Here is a 14,216-nt window from a genome sequence, read left to right on the forward strand (position 1 = left end):
TGAAACCTCGTCTCTACTAAAAATACAAAAATAGCTGGGCATGGTGGCACGTATGTATAGTCCCAGCTACTCGGGAGGCTGAGGCAGGAGAATCTCTTGAACCCAGGAGGCGGGGGTTGCAGTGCACCAAGATCACACCACTGCATTCAAGCCTGGGCAACAGAGTAAGACTCCATCTCGGCGGGGGAGGGTGTCAGGGGGGAAGGGGGACTCAGTTTATCAGTTTAAGTATGAAGACATTTTAAGGAAAAAAGGACTTTTAAAAAAATGGAGAATAATAATTTCCTTTGTGTGAACTCTAGTGGGTCTGATACAGGTAGCAATGTAATTTGAAATCAGTTGAATTTCTGTTTTTCTCTCATAGGTTCAACTACTCAATTTCATGCTGGCATGAGAAGATAATCCTTTGAAACATCATTAGTTGAAGTGATTTTAAACAGATTTCATTTTGTAAATCAATGGTTCTTTTGTGCTTTTGTATTGTGAATATTCAATGGGACCAATATGAACACAGCTTATGATTGTATACAAATCCCTTGCCAGCACATGAAAACAAACTGGAATTTGTATATATAAGCATTGTGTATGTATTCATGCACAACAATCATTGAATTACCTGTATATTTGTGGAATGCTAATTTAAAACATTAAATTATGAACCTTGTGTATTTATCAAATGGGTGAAAAGATTAAACTTTTACGCATTACAATACTGCTGAATGTGTAGCTCAAGGTGTCCTGCACTTTCCTTATAAGGCTACTGAAGTTACATGTTTTGCCTAATATATTCTACTGGTGATGAAAACAGATAATATCACTTGTAGAGACCTATTTTTGTATAATGGTAGAAGTTTCGAATTTTATGGGGTATTTTGTCAAGTACTGAAATAAAAATGACTTCACCATTTTCACCACACTGTATTTGAACCTTCTTCATTTTTAACTGAGCTATAGTTCTTGGTACATAGCACTTCATTACTTATGTCAAATATGTAGGAGTGAGAGATTCAGAGAAAGTTGTCCTAATCTTAGAGTTAATACTGTTGAAAAGTTTTCCATGTGTCTTTGTATCAACTTTACATCTACATACAGTTAGTGTTACTTGTTTCCAAAGAAGTGTTCTCACAAATCCATGGCCCACTAAAAAGATGAAGAAATCATTAACTCAAAAGATCTTAATCACATTGCAGCAGAATTAAACAGTATCCCTGTTGTCCAAGCCAAATTCAGACTGGGAGGCTGTCACAGAGATAATACAAATCACAATGTTATTTCTCATCTGGAGTCCTCCCCAATAACATGGCAACTCACTAAAAACAGCAAGAGGACTAGTATTTGATGCTTACATCCGGAGGATTTTGTCTTATTATTTGATGTTCCATGATTTATACCAACAAAAACAGGCATGGTAGAAAGTTGTCCAGTCTTGAACATTTCTAATTTCAGTCATCCCTCAGCATGTGTGGGGGATTCGTTCCAGGATGCCCCGTGGATACTACAGTCCGCGAATGCTTAAGTCTCTTATAAAACAATGTGCTATTTGCAAATAATCTACACATATCCTCCTGTGTACTTCACATCATCTCCAAATTATTTGATACCTAATACAATGTGAACGTTATGTAAATAGTTGCTACTACTGTTTTTTTTTTATTGTTGTGGGGTTTTATTTTTAATATTTTAAACCTGCAGTTGGTTGAATCAGAGTATGCAGAACCCACAATACAAGGGGCCAACTATACTTAAATTTTCCACATTAGAAGCTGGGTTCCAATAAGAGGAATTCTAGAAATAGCAAACATACTCTAAAGCAGTTAGTTGAAGGGGCAGGTTGTGGGTAAAAACCTTTTTCAGCTAAGCATGGTTTGCCATTCAAGGCCATTCTGCTCTAGGAGACAGTGGAGAAAAAAAAAACATGGACAAATGATCTGATCAAGCTGAGTTTACTGCCATTGTTTGACCACCAAGCCTCCTTATGATATTAGGCCTCTGCAGTCACACTTGTTTATGCACCTCAATAATTAGTCTGCGATTGGCCGGGCGTGGTGGCTCAAGCCTGTAATCCCAGCACTTTGGGAGGCCGAGACGGGCGGATCACGAGGTCAGGAGATCGAGACCATCCTGGCTAACACAGTGAAACCCCGTCTCTACTAAAAAAAAAATGCAAAAAACTAGCCGGGCGAGGTGGCGGGTGCCTGTAGTCCCAGCTACTTCGGAGGCTGAGGCAGGAGAATGGCGTGAACCCGGGAGGCGGAGCTTGCAGTGAGCTGAGATTGGGCCACTGCACTCCAGCCTGGGCGACAGAGCGAGACTCCGTCTCAACAAAAAAAAAAAATAATAATTAGTCTGTGATTAAAAATGAAATCTGTTAAGTCTAAAACTATTCACTAAACAGTAGCCTTATCTCAGGTTCGTAACTAGATACTTCAAGAAATCTGTAACGTCTGTAATATGAAAATATCTGAGATTTCTATTGACAAAATCATGGATACTGCTAATGCTGCCCAAATTCATAAATGAAATAAATACTACATTGCAGTTAGAAATTAGTGCAAATAAAGATGTAATTTTTCCCTCATTCAAGTTCCTGGATTCCCTAACTCTGCTCACTGAAGCACATATTTTACAATTCATGAATACAGACTATATTTTTTCAAAGAGAATTTTAATGTGAAAAATTAGCAGAGATTCTGCCTTCACAATTAAAGTTTAACATGAGTCTTCCAGCCTTTTAAAAAGAACTGTAATATACGTAAAGCAAAATATTTTGGCATCATCTAGTGAAAACAGATGATGTATTTTTTCAGCCATCTCATATAGTTAGGCCTGGAGTTATAATTTAAGATAAGTTGACTCCTAAACAGAATGTGCTTTACAGAATGTGACCAATTATATTACTCCCAAGGACCTTGTTTCAGATTATCTTAAAGCCAGAGTTCACTGATCTCACATTTTTAAAAGAAAAAAGTGGCCGGGCGCGGTGGCTCAAGCCTGTAATCCCAGCACTTTGGGAGGCCGAGACGGGCAGATCACGAGGTCAGGAGATCAAGACCATCCTGGCTAACACGGTGAAACCCCGTCTCTACTAAAAAGTACAAAAAACGAGCCGGGCGAGGTGGCGGGCGCCTGTAGTCCCAGCTACTCGGGAGGCTGAGGCAGGAGAATGGCGTAAACCCGGGAGGCGGAGCTTGCAGTGAGCTGAGATCCGGCCACTGCACTCCAGCCCGGGCGACAGAGCGAGACTCCGTCTCAAAAAAAAAAAAAAAAAAAAAAAGAAAAAAGTTAGTTTAACTGTTTTAATCAACACAAGTAGTAACAAACATCCCTAACTGGATTCTAGAGAGGAAGCAGGGAAGGCCAGGCATGGTGGCTCACGCCTGTAATCCCAGCACTTTGGGAGGCTGAGGCGGGTGGATCACGAGGTCAGGAGTTCAAGACTAGCCTGGCTAACATAGTGAAACCTCCGTCTCTACTAAAAATACAAAAAATTAGCCAGGCATGGTGGTAGGCGCCTGTAATCCCAACTACTTGGGAGGCTGAGGCAGAGATTTGCTTGAACCTGGGAGGCGGAGGATCCAATGAGCCGAGATCGTGCCACTGCACTCCAGCCTGGGCAACAGAGCTAGACTCCATCTCAAAAAAAAAAAAAAAAAGAGAGGAAGCAGGGAACATGTGAGCCAAAACAAAATTATCCCCTAAGGACGTGACTTTGGACTTCCACATAAATGTGACCTTGTAGAATTAGATACATACTTATCAGGTAAATATGTAATTATTTAGTAATTAGATCAAGATACACGAGCAGTCTTTAGCATTAATAATTACATTATTTTTAAGAAATCTTATCAAATATGGTCCTAGATCTCTTAATTTCCTATATGCAGTGATTTTAGTTAAAATTCCAAAGGATTTATTTTTCTATAACATCTCCATTTCTGAATATCATCATACTAAGACAGTTAGTATTCTCTTATTCAAGGCTTTGGATGTTCGATTATTCCCTCTTCCATCCTCACACACACAATAATTGCCCAGATAAATAATAACCTGTGGTTTCCAAGTATCTCACTGGGATTTTTATTCTTTATACCTTGCAGGGCTAGTCCAAGGTTTGAATACCCTGAACTTATTTGGCAAGAGCTATGAGTACTCTTAAAATTACTACCTAGAAATTATATTATTTAGAATCTGCCAATTACCTAGATCCCCCCCTGAACAATTGTTTTACTAATGAACTTCCTGAAAGCACATGTATAAGTACCATAACTATTAGAAAATGTTTCAAATGCTATTATACTTGATAGAACCATTCAGGTAACAAAATACTAAATCATAAGTTAAACTGGCTTTTAGAATTACACACTCAAAAAAACAGTACACTAAAAGAGTTGTTTTGTACACTTCATTCTCTTCGAACGCCTTTGTGGCTTACAGTGACGATCACATATATTAGTTCCTGGCAACCTTTTTCATTCTGATCTTCGTTTGTAACGAATAACTGGGTTTTCAGGGGTGTGAATCATAGTTGTATAATTCACGGTGGGAAAGTATCCATCAATGAGATCAAATTCATATAAACGAAGCATAGTGGACCAAATTGTCTTAATTTGAACATAGGCAAAATTTTCCCCAATACAACGATGACGCCCTAAAAAAAAGAAAAAGTTACAAGAATAGGTTTAAATTATTTCTCATCCTTTTTACCCTGAGGTGATATTTTTTATCTACATTTTAGATAAACAGCAAATGTACAGATAGTATAATAAAAAGATGACATTCTTTTCACATAAAACAGTGTGAATTATTAAAAATTCCAGGAGATTTTCAATATCACATTTTAGGAAAACAGTACTTGACTAATCACATAACTTTTCCAATTTTTCTGAAAACATGTATCTGGGTTAAATATATGGGAAAGTTTGAATCATAAGATGGTAATCTAGTTTGGGAATATAGTAGAATATTCTGTTTCTGTCCCAAGAAAGCCCTAGTTAAAAGTCAATATGAAAACTTTCCAGTCAAAACCTCAAATGTCATTATAAATGATTATGGAAGAAAATGAGATTTAATGAACCCAAAATAATACATATACTAAAAAGTCACATCCACGTAGAAACTGACAAGCTGATTCTAAAATGTATATGCAAATACAAAGGACCTAGGATATCCAAAGCAATCTTGGAAAAAGAACTGAGTTGGAGGACATAAAACTGATTTCAAATCTGACTTCAAGACTAAAGGTAAAACACAGAGTGGTACTGGGTAAGGATCAACAAATAGATAAATGGAACAGAGCAGAGAGCCCAGAACAGAGTATTTTTATGGTTGTTTGATTCTCAATAAAGACACCAAGCCAATGAGGAAAAGAAAGTCTTTTCAACATAAGGTCCAGGAATAACTAGATATTACATGGGGGAAAAATGAAATTCAACTCCTATGTCACACTATAATCAAATATTAATTCAAGAAGGGTCACAAACCATGATGCTAACAGCATAAAGTTTAGTAGAGAAGAACAGGAGAATATCTTCATGACATGGGCTAAGCAAAAATTTCAAGACAGGGCCAGAAAGCAATAATGATTTAAAAGACTGATAAGACTTAACTAAAGATTATTCATTTGTCAAAACTCAATGAATGTTGACTTAAGATTTGGGCATTTCATTGCAAGATTTTTCATCAAAAGAAAAAACCTAAACTGATACTGAGTGCTTAGCACAGTGCTTGCTTGGCCCATACTGTACTTATTTCTAGGAGTGACATTTAAGATGAGCATTTACAAGTTGGTCCATATTTCAAATATAACAACTAAAGAGAAGCTTGGCTTACAGGAAGAATAGTCAAAGGATTTAATCACAACAAGTAAGAAGCATCCTAACTGAATCAACAAAAGAGTAGATAAATTCTGATGATTCACAAAATGTAGTATTATGAAAATGAATGAACTATATGCACCAACATAAATAAACAGCACAATTACAAAGTAAAAGAATGAGTAAAGAAATTAGAGACATGTAATGTGATATTTAACAAGATTAATGTGAGATCATATATCCCCGCACAAATTCAAGTCCATCCAGAACCTTAGAATGTGACCTTAATTGGAAAATAGGATCTTTATATATGTAATTATTTAAGATGAGATCACCCTGACTTAGGGTAGGCCTTAGATCCAATGACTGGTATCCTTATAAGAATGCCATGTGAAGATACAGAGACATGAACAAGAAGAAAGCCTGTTGAAGATGGGTAGTAATTGGAACGATGTAGTTACAAGCCAAGGATTGCCAAGAGCCACTAGAAGCTACAAAGATGCAAGGAAGGATTCTCCTATAGAACCTTGAGGAGGAGCATGGTCCTGCCAATACCTTGATTTCACACTTTCAGCCTCCAAAACTGTGAGAGAATAAATTTCTATTGTTTTAAGCCACCCATATTGTGGTAATTAGTTACAGAAGCCCTAGGAAACTAACACAAAGATTGAAAAAAAGATTGAGGAGACATTATATCTGTACTCAAATCTCCCCCATACAATATAAGTTCAGAGACTATGGTTAGGACCAACTATAAATGGGATGTTAAAAGGAAACAGATTTCAGCTTTAATATAAGGCTCTAAAAATGACAGCTGTCCAAAAATGGAATGAGCTATCATATAAAGTAACTGAATAACCCACAACCCATTTCTAGTAAAGTTCAAGTGGAAACCAGATAATTACCAGTTTAGAAATGATTCATCTTTGGGGCAGAATTTGGGCTACAGAACTAACGCTCTTCCCATCTGTTAACAATCTGATTCTTTGGCCAGGTGGCGTGGCTCACGCCTGTAATCCCAGCACTTTGGGAGGCCGGGGTGGGCAGATCGCTTCAGGCCAGGAATTCGAGACCAGCCTGACCAACATGGCAAAACCCAGTCTCTACTAGTACAAAAATTAGCTGAGCATGGTGGTTACACAACTGTAATCCCAGCTACTCAAGAGGCTAAGGCACGAGAATTACTTGAACCCAGAGGTGGAGGTTGTAGTGAGCTGAGAGATTGCACCACTGCACTCTAGCCTGGGTGACAAAGCAAGACTCTCAAACAAACAAACAAAAACAACTATGATTCTTTTATATATTGTGTTATATACCACATACATAAAGTTAAGATATGAAGTTCCTAAAGGACTTTATACTTTCCTTTATACATGGAAAAGGTGTGACCAATGACAAGTCATCTGTCATTTAAATGATCCCTTTGGAAAGACTCAAGTCAGAGAATATAGTTTAATCAGTACAGAGAACCAATGGACAGAAAAATGACTGGAGAAACAAGGGTATACCTAAATTATTTTAGGATCTTATTGAAAATGAAATTTGCAAGCCTACACACAACCTGCCCAGATTCAAAGACCATTTTCTCATAAGGATATTCACAGAGAGCAAAAATGTTGACTAACAATCCAGAAAAGCTTTAATTTTAAAAGACTGCCTTTGCTTTTTTGTGAAATACTAGTAATCTCTTATATTTAACTTAAATTAATTCCCTGAATGGTGTGCTGACTCCAATGGTTCTTTAAAAGAAAAATCCACAAAGAGCTTTAAATACTATTGTAAGGGAAAACAAGGGTGGACTATAAAAATTAGACCTAATAAAACCAGACAGGTTAGGAAGTAATGAAGCACTATATAAGGATTCATTGAACAATTCCATTTAGTACAAGGGAAATATTTTTCTCCAACTTATAAAGATTCTTCTCCCATAAAAGTTTGCAAAAATGTCCCTAATGAGGAAAGGGAGAGATAATTTGTAAACACAATTCATATGGAATATTGTGACAGAGACAATTATGTTATCAGAACAAACATTTCCAATATAAAATATAATCATCTCACCAGCTCCAAATGGCACATAGGCAAACTTTTCCCCTGATGCTGGGTTATCCTGTAAGTAGCGATCAGGATTAAAGTCCAGGCGTTCTACCCATGAGTCTTTAAGTCTTTGATTGACAGTGGGAGAAACACACACCTGATGTCCTGGAGGAATGGTATACCCTGCCACAGTCTATAAACAAAAGCCACACATTTCATTAGAGAATTTTAAAATGTGCTGCCAAATAATCAGATAATTGTGTAATAAAGCATGAATATACATGGATACTCAGATGCTCCTTGACTTATGATAGGTTTACATCCTGATAAATCCATCATAAAGTCAAAAAATTATAAGTTGAATCACCATAAATCAAGAACCATCTGTACATATATTTAAAAACTGGCTTGATAATAGGCAAACTAAAAATTATTTTAACTCAAGATGATTTCCAGTGAGCCAGCGTTAGGTTGGAAGTACACAGTACACAAATCAAACCCATAATGCCTTGGAGGTAGGATTTGAATTTCAGAGAGACTTTCACTATCCAATTTGTACACTTCATACTAACAATTTTTTTACAACAAAATGTTATTTTTAAAACCAAGAAAAATATGTACTTTCATTTTTAAAACCCCAATTGTTAAAGAAAAATGCAGAGCATGATTAGCATTAAATATTAGCATGTAGGCCGGGCGCGGTGGCTCACGCCTGTAATCCCAGCATTTTGGGAGGCCAAGGTGGGTGGATCACCTGAGGTCAGGAGTTTGAGACCAGCCTGACCAAAATGGAGAAATCCTGTCTCCACTAAAAATACAAAAAATCAGCCAGGTGTGGTGGCATGCCCCTGTAATCTCAGCTACTCGGGAGGCTGAGGCAAGAGAATCACTTGAACCCAGGAGGAGGAGGTTGTGGTAAGCCGAGATTGCGCCATTGCACTCCAGCCTGGGCAACGAGAGAAACCCCATCTTTAAAAAAAAAAAAAAAAAAAAAAGATTAGCATGTATTCTATCTACAATTATGTTAAAAATATGTTTTTAGAATATATAAAACTGAAGTTAGGTAGAAATGATTATTCTACTTTTTTAATTTAAAAAAAATCTATTTTATGCTACTCTACTTCCTCTTTTCCTTTTTTTTGAGACAAGGTCTTGCTCTGTTGCCCAGGCAGCAGTGCAGTGGTGTGATTATGGATCACTGCAGTTTCAACCTCCCAGGCTCAAGCAATCTACCCACATAAGCCTCCTGAGTAGCTGGGACCACAAGCATGTGCAATTCTGGCCAGCTAATTTTTAGAAAAAAATTTGTAGAGATGAGGTCGGTCTCACTATGTTGGTCTCAAACCAGGCTGGTCTCAAATTCTGGCCTCAAGTGATCCTCCCACCTCAGCCTCCCAACGTATTGAGATTACAGGTGTGAACCACCACACCCAGTTATTTCCTCTTTTTGATAAATAAAAACCGGGGGTATAGAGGGGAAGATGTAGCCAAGATACTCACCTGAGGAGTTCTGGCCATTCTCATCATGATCATTATAGGAGGTCTAAGTCTTAATGTTTCTTTTATACAGCGATCAAGTAAATTTAGATCCTTGAGCTAAAATGAGAAAGCATTTCCTGATTGTTATAAATAACATACTTCAACAGTATAAAAAATTAGTTTAACATCTTGGTTAGTACAAGACAGCTTGCATTCCAGCTAAAAGTACAGAGGTAACTGGTTCAGGATGGCTGGGATTATCATGCTCTACCACTGTTCAAGGTGAAAAAGGAGAGCAAGGTAACAGAAAGAAATGTGATCCCCCCTGAAGAATGAAGTAAGAACCTACAAAATTCACTCCTCCAAAAAATGAAAACAGTAGCAAAAATCTCAATGTCAACTTTTTCAAAATTCTGGAAGATTAACCAAAGGCTTGCAACAATGTAAGGAGAGTTAATTCAAGAAAAATAAATCTGAATCTTGGTAAGAAGAGTAAGCTTTGTGGTAGTGGAAGCTGTATTTCTCTCATCCTCCTCTCCCCAAATCCATGGTAGCCCCGGAAACCAATAGCATGGCAACTATAGCAGCTGTGAAAGCCAGAAGCCTAACAAGTATAAGAGGAGCCAGAGCAAATTTTCCAAAAATAATTAGCAAAAATTGTTTAACACTGAAGGCACCAGAGATGGTGATATCAATTGGTGCTAAGAGACAGAACAAGAAGTTAAAAAGGGAAAACTGGAGAATAAGATGTCCACAGGAGACTTTGAAAAGTTCCAACATAAGAGGATCTTGAAGGCCACACATATGTATAAGACCATGCACATGCCCAGGTAAGATCTAAGAGGCTGTAATCTTTTACCTCTGGCTGACCTGTGTAGACAGGTAGTGAAGGCAGACTTGTAACTGCCTGTTGGAGTGTTAATAACATCCCCTAACACACACACACAGAGCCTTTCAGCGAAAGCTAGGAGACTGGCTGTTCAAAGCACCTCAGTAAATCTCTGTCCAAATATCAGATGCCCACTAAAGTAAGCAGAGATTTCAAAGACTTCACTAAACAAAGAATGACATAATTAATCCAAGAAAGGCAGTAAACAAACAGCAGCAGCAGTAACAATAACAAAAAGCCAGCAACAATAAATCCAGGGAGGAGGGCATCTGATTTCCCCAGTTACATTATTTTAAATGTAGTTTTCAACAAAAGCTTACAAAAAACACACCAAAACAGGAAAGTATGGCCAGTGCATAGAAAAAGAAAGCAGTTTAATAGAAACGAAGAAGCCCAGACATTGGACTTACTAGATAATGATTTAAATCAACTATTATAAATGGGTTCAAAGAATTATAGTAAAATATGCCTAATTATCACTAGTAAAATAGAGAATATCAACAATTTTTTTTTTAGAAAACCAAATAGAAATTCAAGAACTGAGAAGTATGAGAACCGAAATGAAAAATTCACCCAAGGGAATCAACAGCAGATTTGAACTGGCAGAAGAAAGAATAACATCAAAATAATAATAATAATAAAATATTTAAGAATACATTTAATAAGAGAAGTTTAAACATTGTGCACCAAAAACTGCAAAACACTGTTGAAAGAAATTAAAGAACTAAAATAATAGAAAGACATCCCATGTTCACAGATGTAAAGACTGAAATTGTTAAGATAGCAATGCTCCCAAATTAACATAGCAATACAATGCAAACATTGTCAAAAATCTCAGTTAGCTTCTTTGCAGAAATTGACACACTGACCCCAAAATTCATATGGAAATTAAAGGGACTAGAGTAGATAAACAGCCTTGAAAAGGACAAAGTCAGAGGACTCACACTCCCGAATTCAAAACTTATTACAAAACTACTGTAATGGCACCAGATTAAACATATCAATGGAATAGAACTGAGTCCAGAAATAAAGCCTTAAATTTATGGTCAAGAGGCTTTTTAAAACATTTTTTTTTTTACAGACAGGGTCTCACTATGTTGCCCAGGCTGGACCCCAAGTCCTGGGCTCAAGTGACCTTCCCATCTCAGCTTCTCAGTAGCTGAGAATACAGGCATGTGCCACTGCGCCTGGCTATAATAGAATTTTTTACAAAGACAATTCAACGCAGAAAAAATAGTCTTTTCAACAAACAGTGTGGGACAACTGGATAACCACATGCAAAAGAATGATAACCTCACACCATATACATAAATTAATTCAAAACCGATCAAAGACCTAAATGTAAGATATGAAACTACAAAACACTAAGAAGAATACACAGAAATAAATCTGCATACACTTTGATTAGGTACTGGTTTCTCCGACACCAAAAGCACATTAAAAAAAAAATACATGAACTCTTACAACTCAATAATAAAAAGACAACTCATTTTAAAAATGGGAACAGGATGTGAGCAGACATTTCTCCAAAGAAGATATACCAAAGCCAAAGAGCACATCATAAGACATTCAACATCACTAGTCACCAGGAAAATGAAAAATCAAAACAAAATACCAACTGGGCACGGTGGTTCACGCCTGTAATCCCGGCACTTTGGGAGGCCAAGGCAGGCGCATGACTTGAGGTCAGGAGTTCGAGACCAGCCTGGCCAATATGGTGAAACCTCATCTCTACTAAAAATACAAAAATTAGCCAGGTGTGGTGGTGTGCACCCAGCTACTTGGGAGGCTGAGGCAGGAAAATAGCTTGAACCCGGGAAGCTGAGGTTGCAGTGAGCCAAGATGGTGCCATTGCACTCAAGTCTGGGCATCTCACCAAGACTCTGTCTCAAAAAAACAAAAACAAACAAAAAAAAGTACCACTTCACACCTACTATAACAAAAAAATCAAGTTAACAAGTTTGGTGAGGGGGTGAAGTCAGGACCAACATACACTGTTTATTGAGATTTGAAAGTGGTGCAGCCACTTTTAAAAACAGTGTGGCAGTTCTTCAAAGTTATCTTATGACCCAGCAATTCTACTCCTAGGTATGACCCCCACAAAATTGAAAACACATGTCCACATAAAATCAGTATACAAATACAAATATACAGTATACAAAAATGTTTAGAGCGGCATTATTCATAATAATTTAAAAGGTGGAAACAACCCAAATGTCCATCAACTGATGAATAAACAAAATGTGGTATATCCATATAATGAAGTATTATTGGTAATAACAAAGACTGAAGTAATGATACATGCTACAACATGGATGAACCCTGGTAACATGCTAAGTGAAACAAGCTAGTCACAAAACACTACATATTGTATGATCCAATTTATATGAAATATCCAGAATAGGCAAACTCATAGAGGCAAAAAGAGATTAATGGTTGCCAGGGGCAGGAGTCAGGAATAATGAAGCATGTCTGCTAATGGGTACTGGCTCTCCTTTGGGAGTGACGTAAATGTTCTAAAATTAAATTATGATGATGGTTTCCCAACTCTGAATATGCTAAAAACCACAAAGTGTAGATTTTAAATGGATGGATTTATGGTATGTAAATATATCAATTAAGCTGTTATTTTAAAAGTTACTAAAAACAAGAATGAGTGTTGAGATATCAATACTGAACTTACAGAAATAAAAGGGATTATGAGAATACTCTGAACAACTGTATGCCAACAAATTAGGTAACCTAGATGAAATGGACAAATTCCTAGAGATATAAACTACTGAAACTGACATAAGAAGAAATGGAATATCTGAATAAATCTGTCACAAATAAATTGAATTAGTGAGTAAAGTCTTCCCAGAAAGAAAAGCACAGACCTAGATGATTTCACTGACTTTTAGCAAATATGTAAAAAAAGGATTGACACCAATCATCCACAAACTCTTCCAAAAATCAGAAGAAAAAAGAATACTTCCAAATTCATTCTATGAGACCAGAATGATCCTGATATCAAAACCAGCCAAAGACATCACAGTGAAACTAGAGATCAATATCCCTTATGAATATGGATGCAAAAATCCTCAACAAAACACCAGCAAACTGAATGCAGTAACATATAAAAAGAACTATGCACCATGACAAAGTAGGATTTATCCCAGGAATACAATTAACATCTGAAAATCAGTGTAATACACCATATTAATATAGGACCAAAAACACAAAAGATAACAGGAAGATGATATCAACAAGGTTTGCTTCCAAGATGGAATGTCAGGTTGTGCAGTGAGTTGTCCTCTCTTCCTTTCCACCCCAGCAAGCTGCATATAGTGTTTGTAAATATCTAGTCCTCATTACTACTTTTAGAAGTCTCTGCTCATGTTATGGCAAGAAGCAATAACATTAAGATATTTTAGGTAAGGTTATGGGGAATTTGCTAAAAATAGAGAAGCTGATCAGTTTAAGCTATAGTACATAGAAAATCTTGAATTGTCCCTTTCAAAAATTAGCCACAGATACTCAAAGTCATAAGGCAGCAATGAAACTGAAAAATCCAACAAACCTGGTCATAAGTTAAAGGAGGCAGATTCTCTCCACAGACTGTTTTCTGTTCTAAATAACATTTTTCTTGAAGTGTTTTGTCTCTGGCCAAAAAGAAGCCCATCCAAGCACTAGTAGTTGAGGATGTATGCTGCCCTGCCAAGAGTAGTCCAATAAGCATCCCTGCTACTTCATCGTCAGTCAAAGGACGCCCATCCCTAAGGAATGAACCAAACACACAAATTTAACATTTTGGCAGATACATTTCATGCCTCAACCTTTAAATAAAGTGTCATAATGAATATATTTTTCAGGTATAATAGTCTCTTATATTTGACTATCACAAGTCAGAATTTTTTTATCTTAGGGAAGAGATAGACCAGCACAAAACGATTTTGATTACACAAGACTCCATTATAGTTCATCAGCAAACTTTTACCATACCCAGTCACTGGGATTAC

The 14,216-nt window shown here is 36.9% G+C and overlaps 2 protein-coding genes across 6 annotated transcripts in view; one reads left to right on the forward strand and one right to left on the reverse strand.

The window, feature by feature from the left end:
* The window catches only part of AKAP9 (A-kinase anchoring protein 9), a 182,048-nt gene extending 181,132 nt beyond the window's left edge, over positions 1-916 (forward strand). The window contains exon 51 of one of the 3 annotated variants that reach the window (XM_033194791.1): positions 365-916. In XM_033194791.1, coding sequence (XP_033050682.1) covers positions 365-402 — 38 coding nt within the window. In that variant the 3' untranslated portion in view covers positions 403-916. The remainder of the gene's footprint in view (positions 1-364) is intronic. The other 2 variants (XM_033194795.1, XM_033194794.1) reach the window with 2 other exon arrangements.
* The window catches only part of LOC117073642 (lanosterol 14-alpha demethylase), a 47,967-nt gene that overhangs the window by 21,323 nt on the left and 12,428 nt on the right, over positions 1-14,216 (reverse strand). Inside the window, exons 7-10 of one of the 3 annotated variants that reach the window (XM_033194798.1) lie at positions 13,778-13,973; positions 9,351-9,446; positions 7,875-8,043; positions 4,049-4,648 (exon numbers count right to left, since the gene is read on the reverse strand). In XM_033194798.1, the coding sequence (XP_033050689.1) occupies positions 4,470-4,648; positions 7,875-8,043; positions 9,351-9,446; positions 13,778-13,973 (640 nt within the window). In that variant the 3' untranslated portion in view covers positions 4,049-4,469. Of the gene's footprint in view, positions 1-4,048; positions 4,649-7,874; positions 8,044-9,350; positions 9,447-13,777; positions 13,974-14,216 lie in introns of those variants that run through there. The other 2 variants (XM_033194800.1, XM_033194799.1) reach the window with 2 other exon arrangements.

The sequence above is a fragment of the Trachypithecus francoisi genome, unplaced genomic scaffold (assembly GCF_009764315.1).
Source record: "Trachypithecus francoisi isolate TF-2019V2 unplaced genomic scaffold, Tfra_2.0 Lachesis_group4, whole genome shotgun sequence".
Lineage (NCBI taxonomy): Eukaryota > Metazoa > Chordata > Mammalia > Primates > Cercopithecidae > Trachypithecus > Trachypithecus francoisi.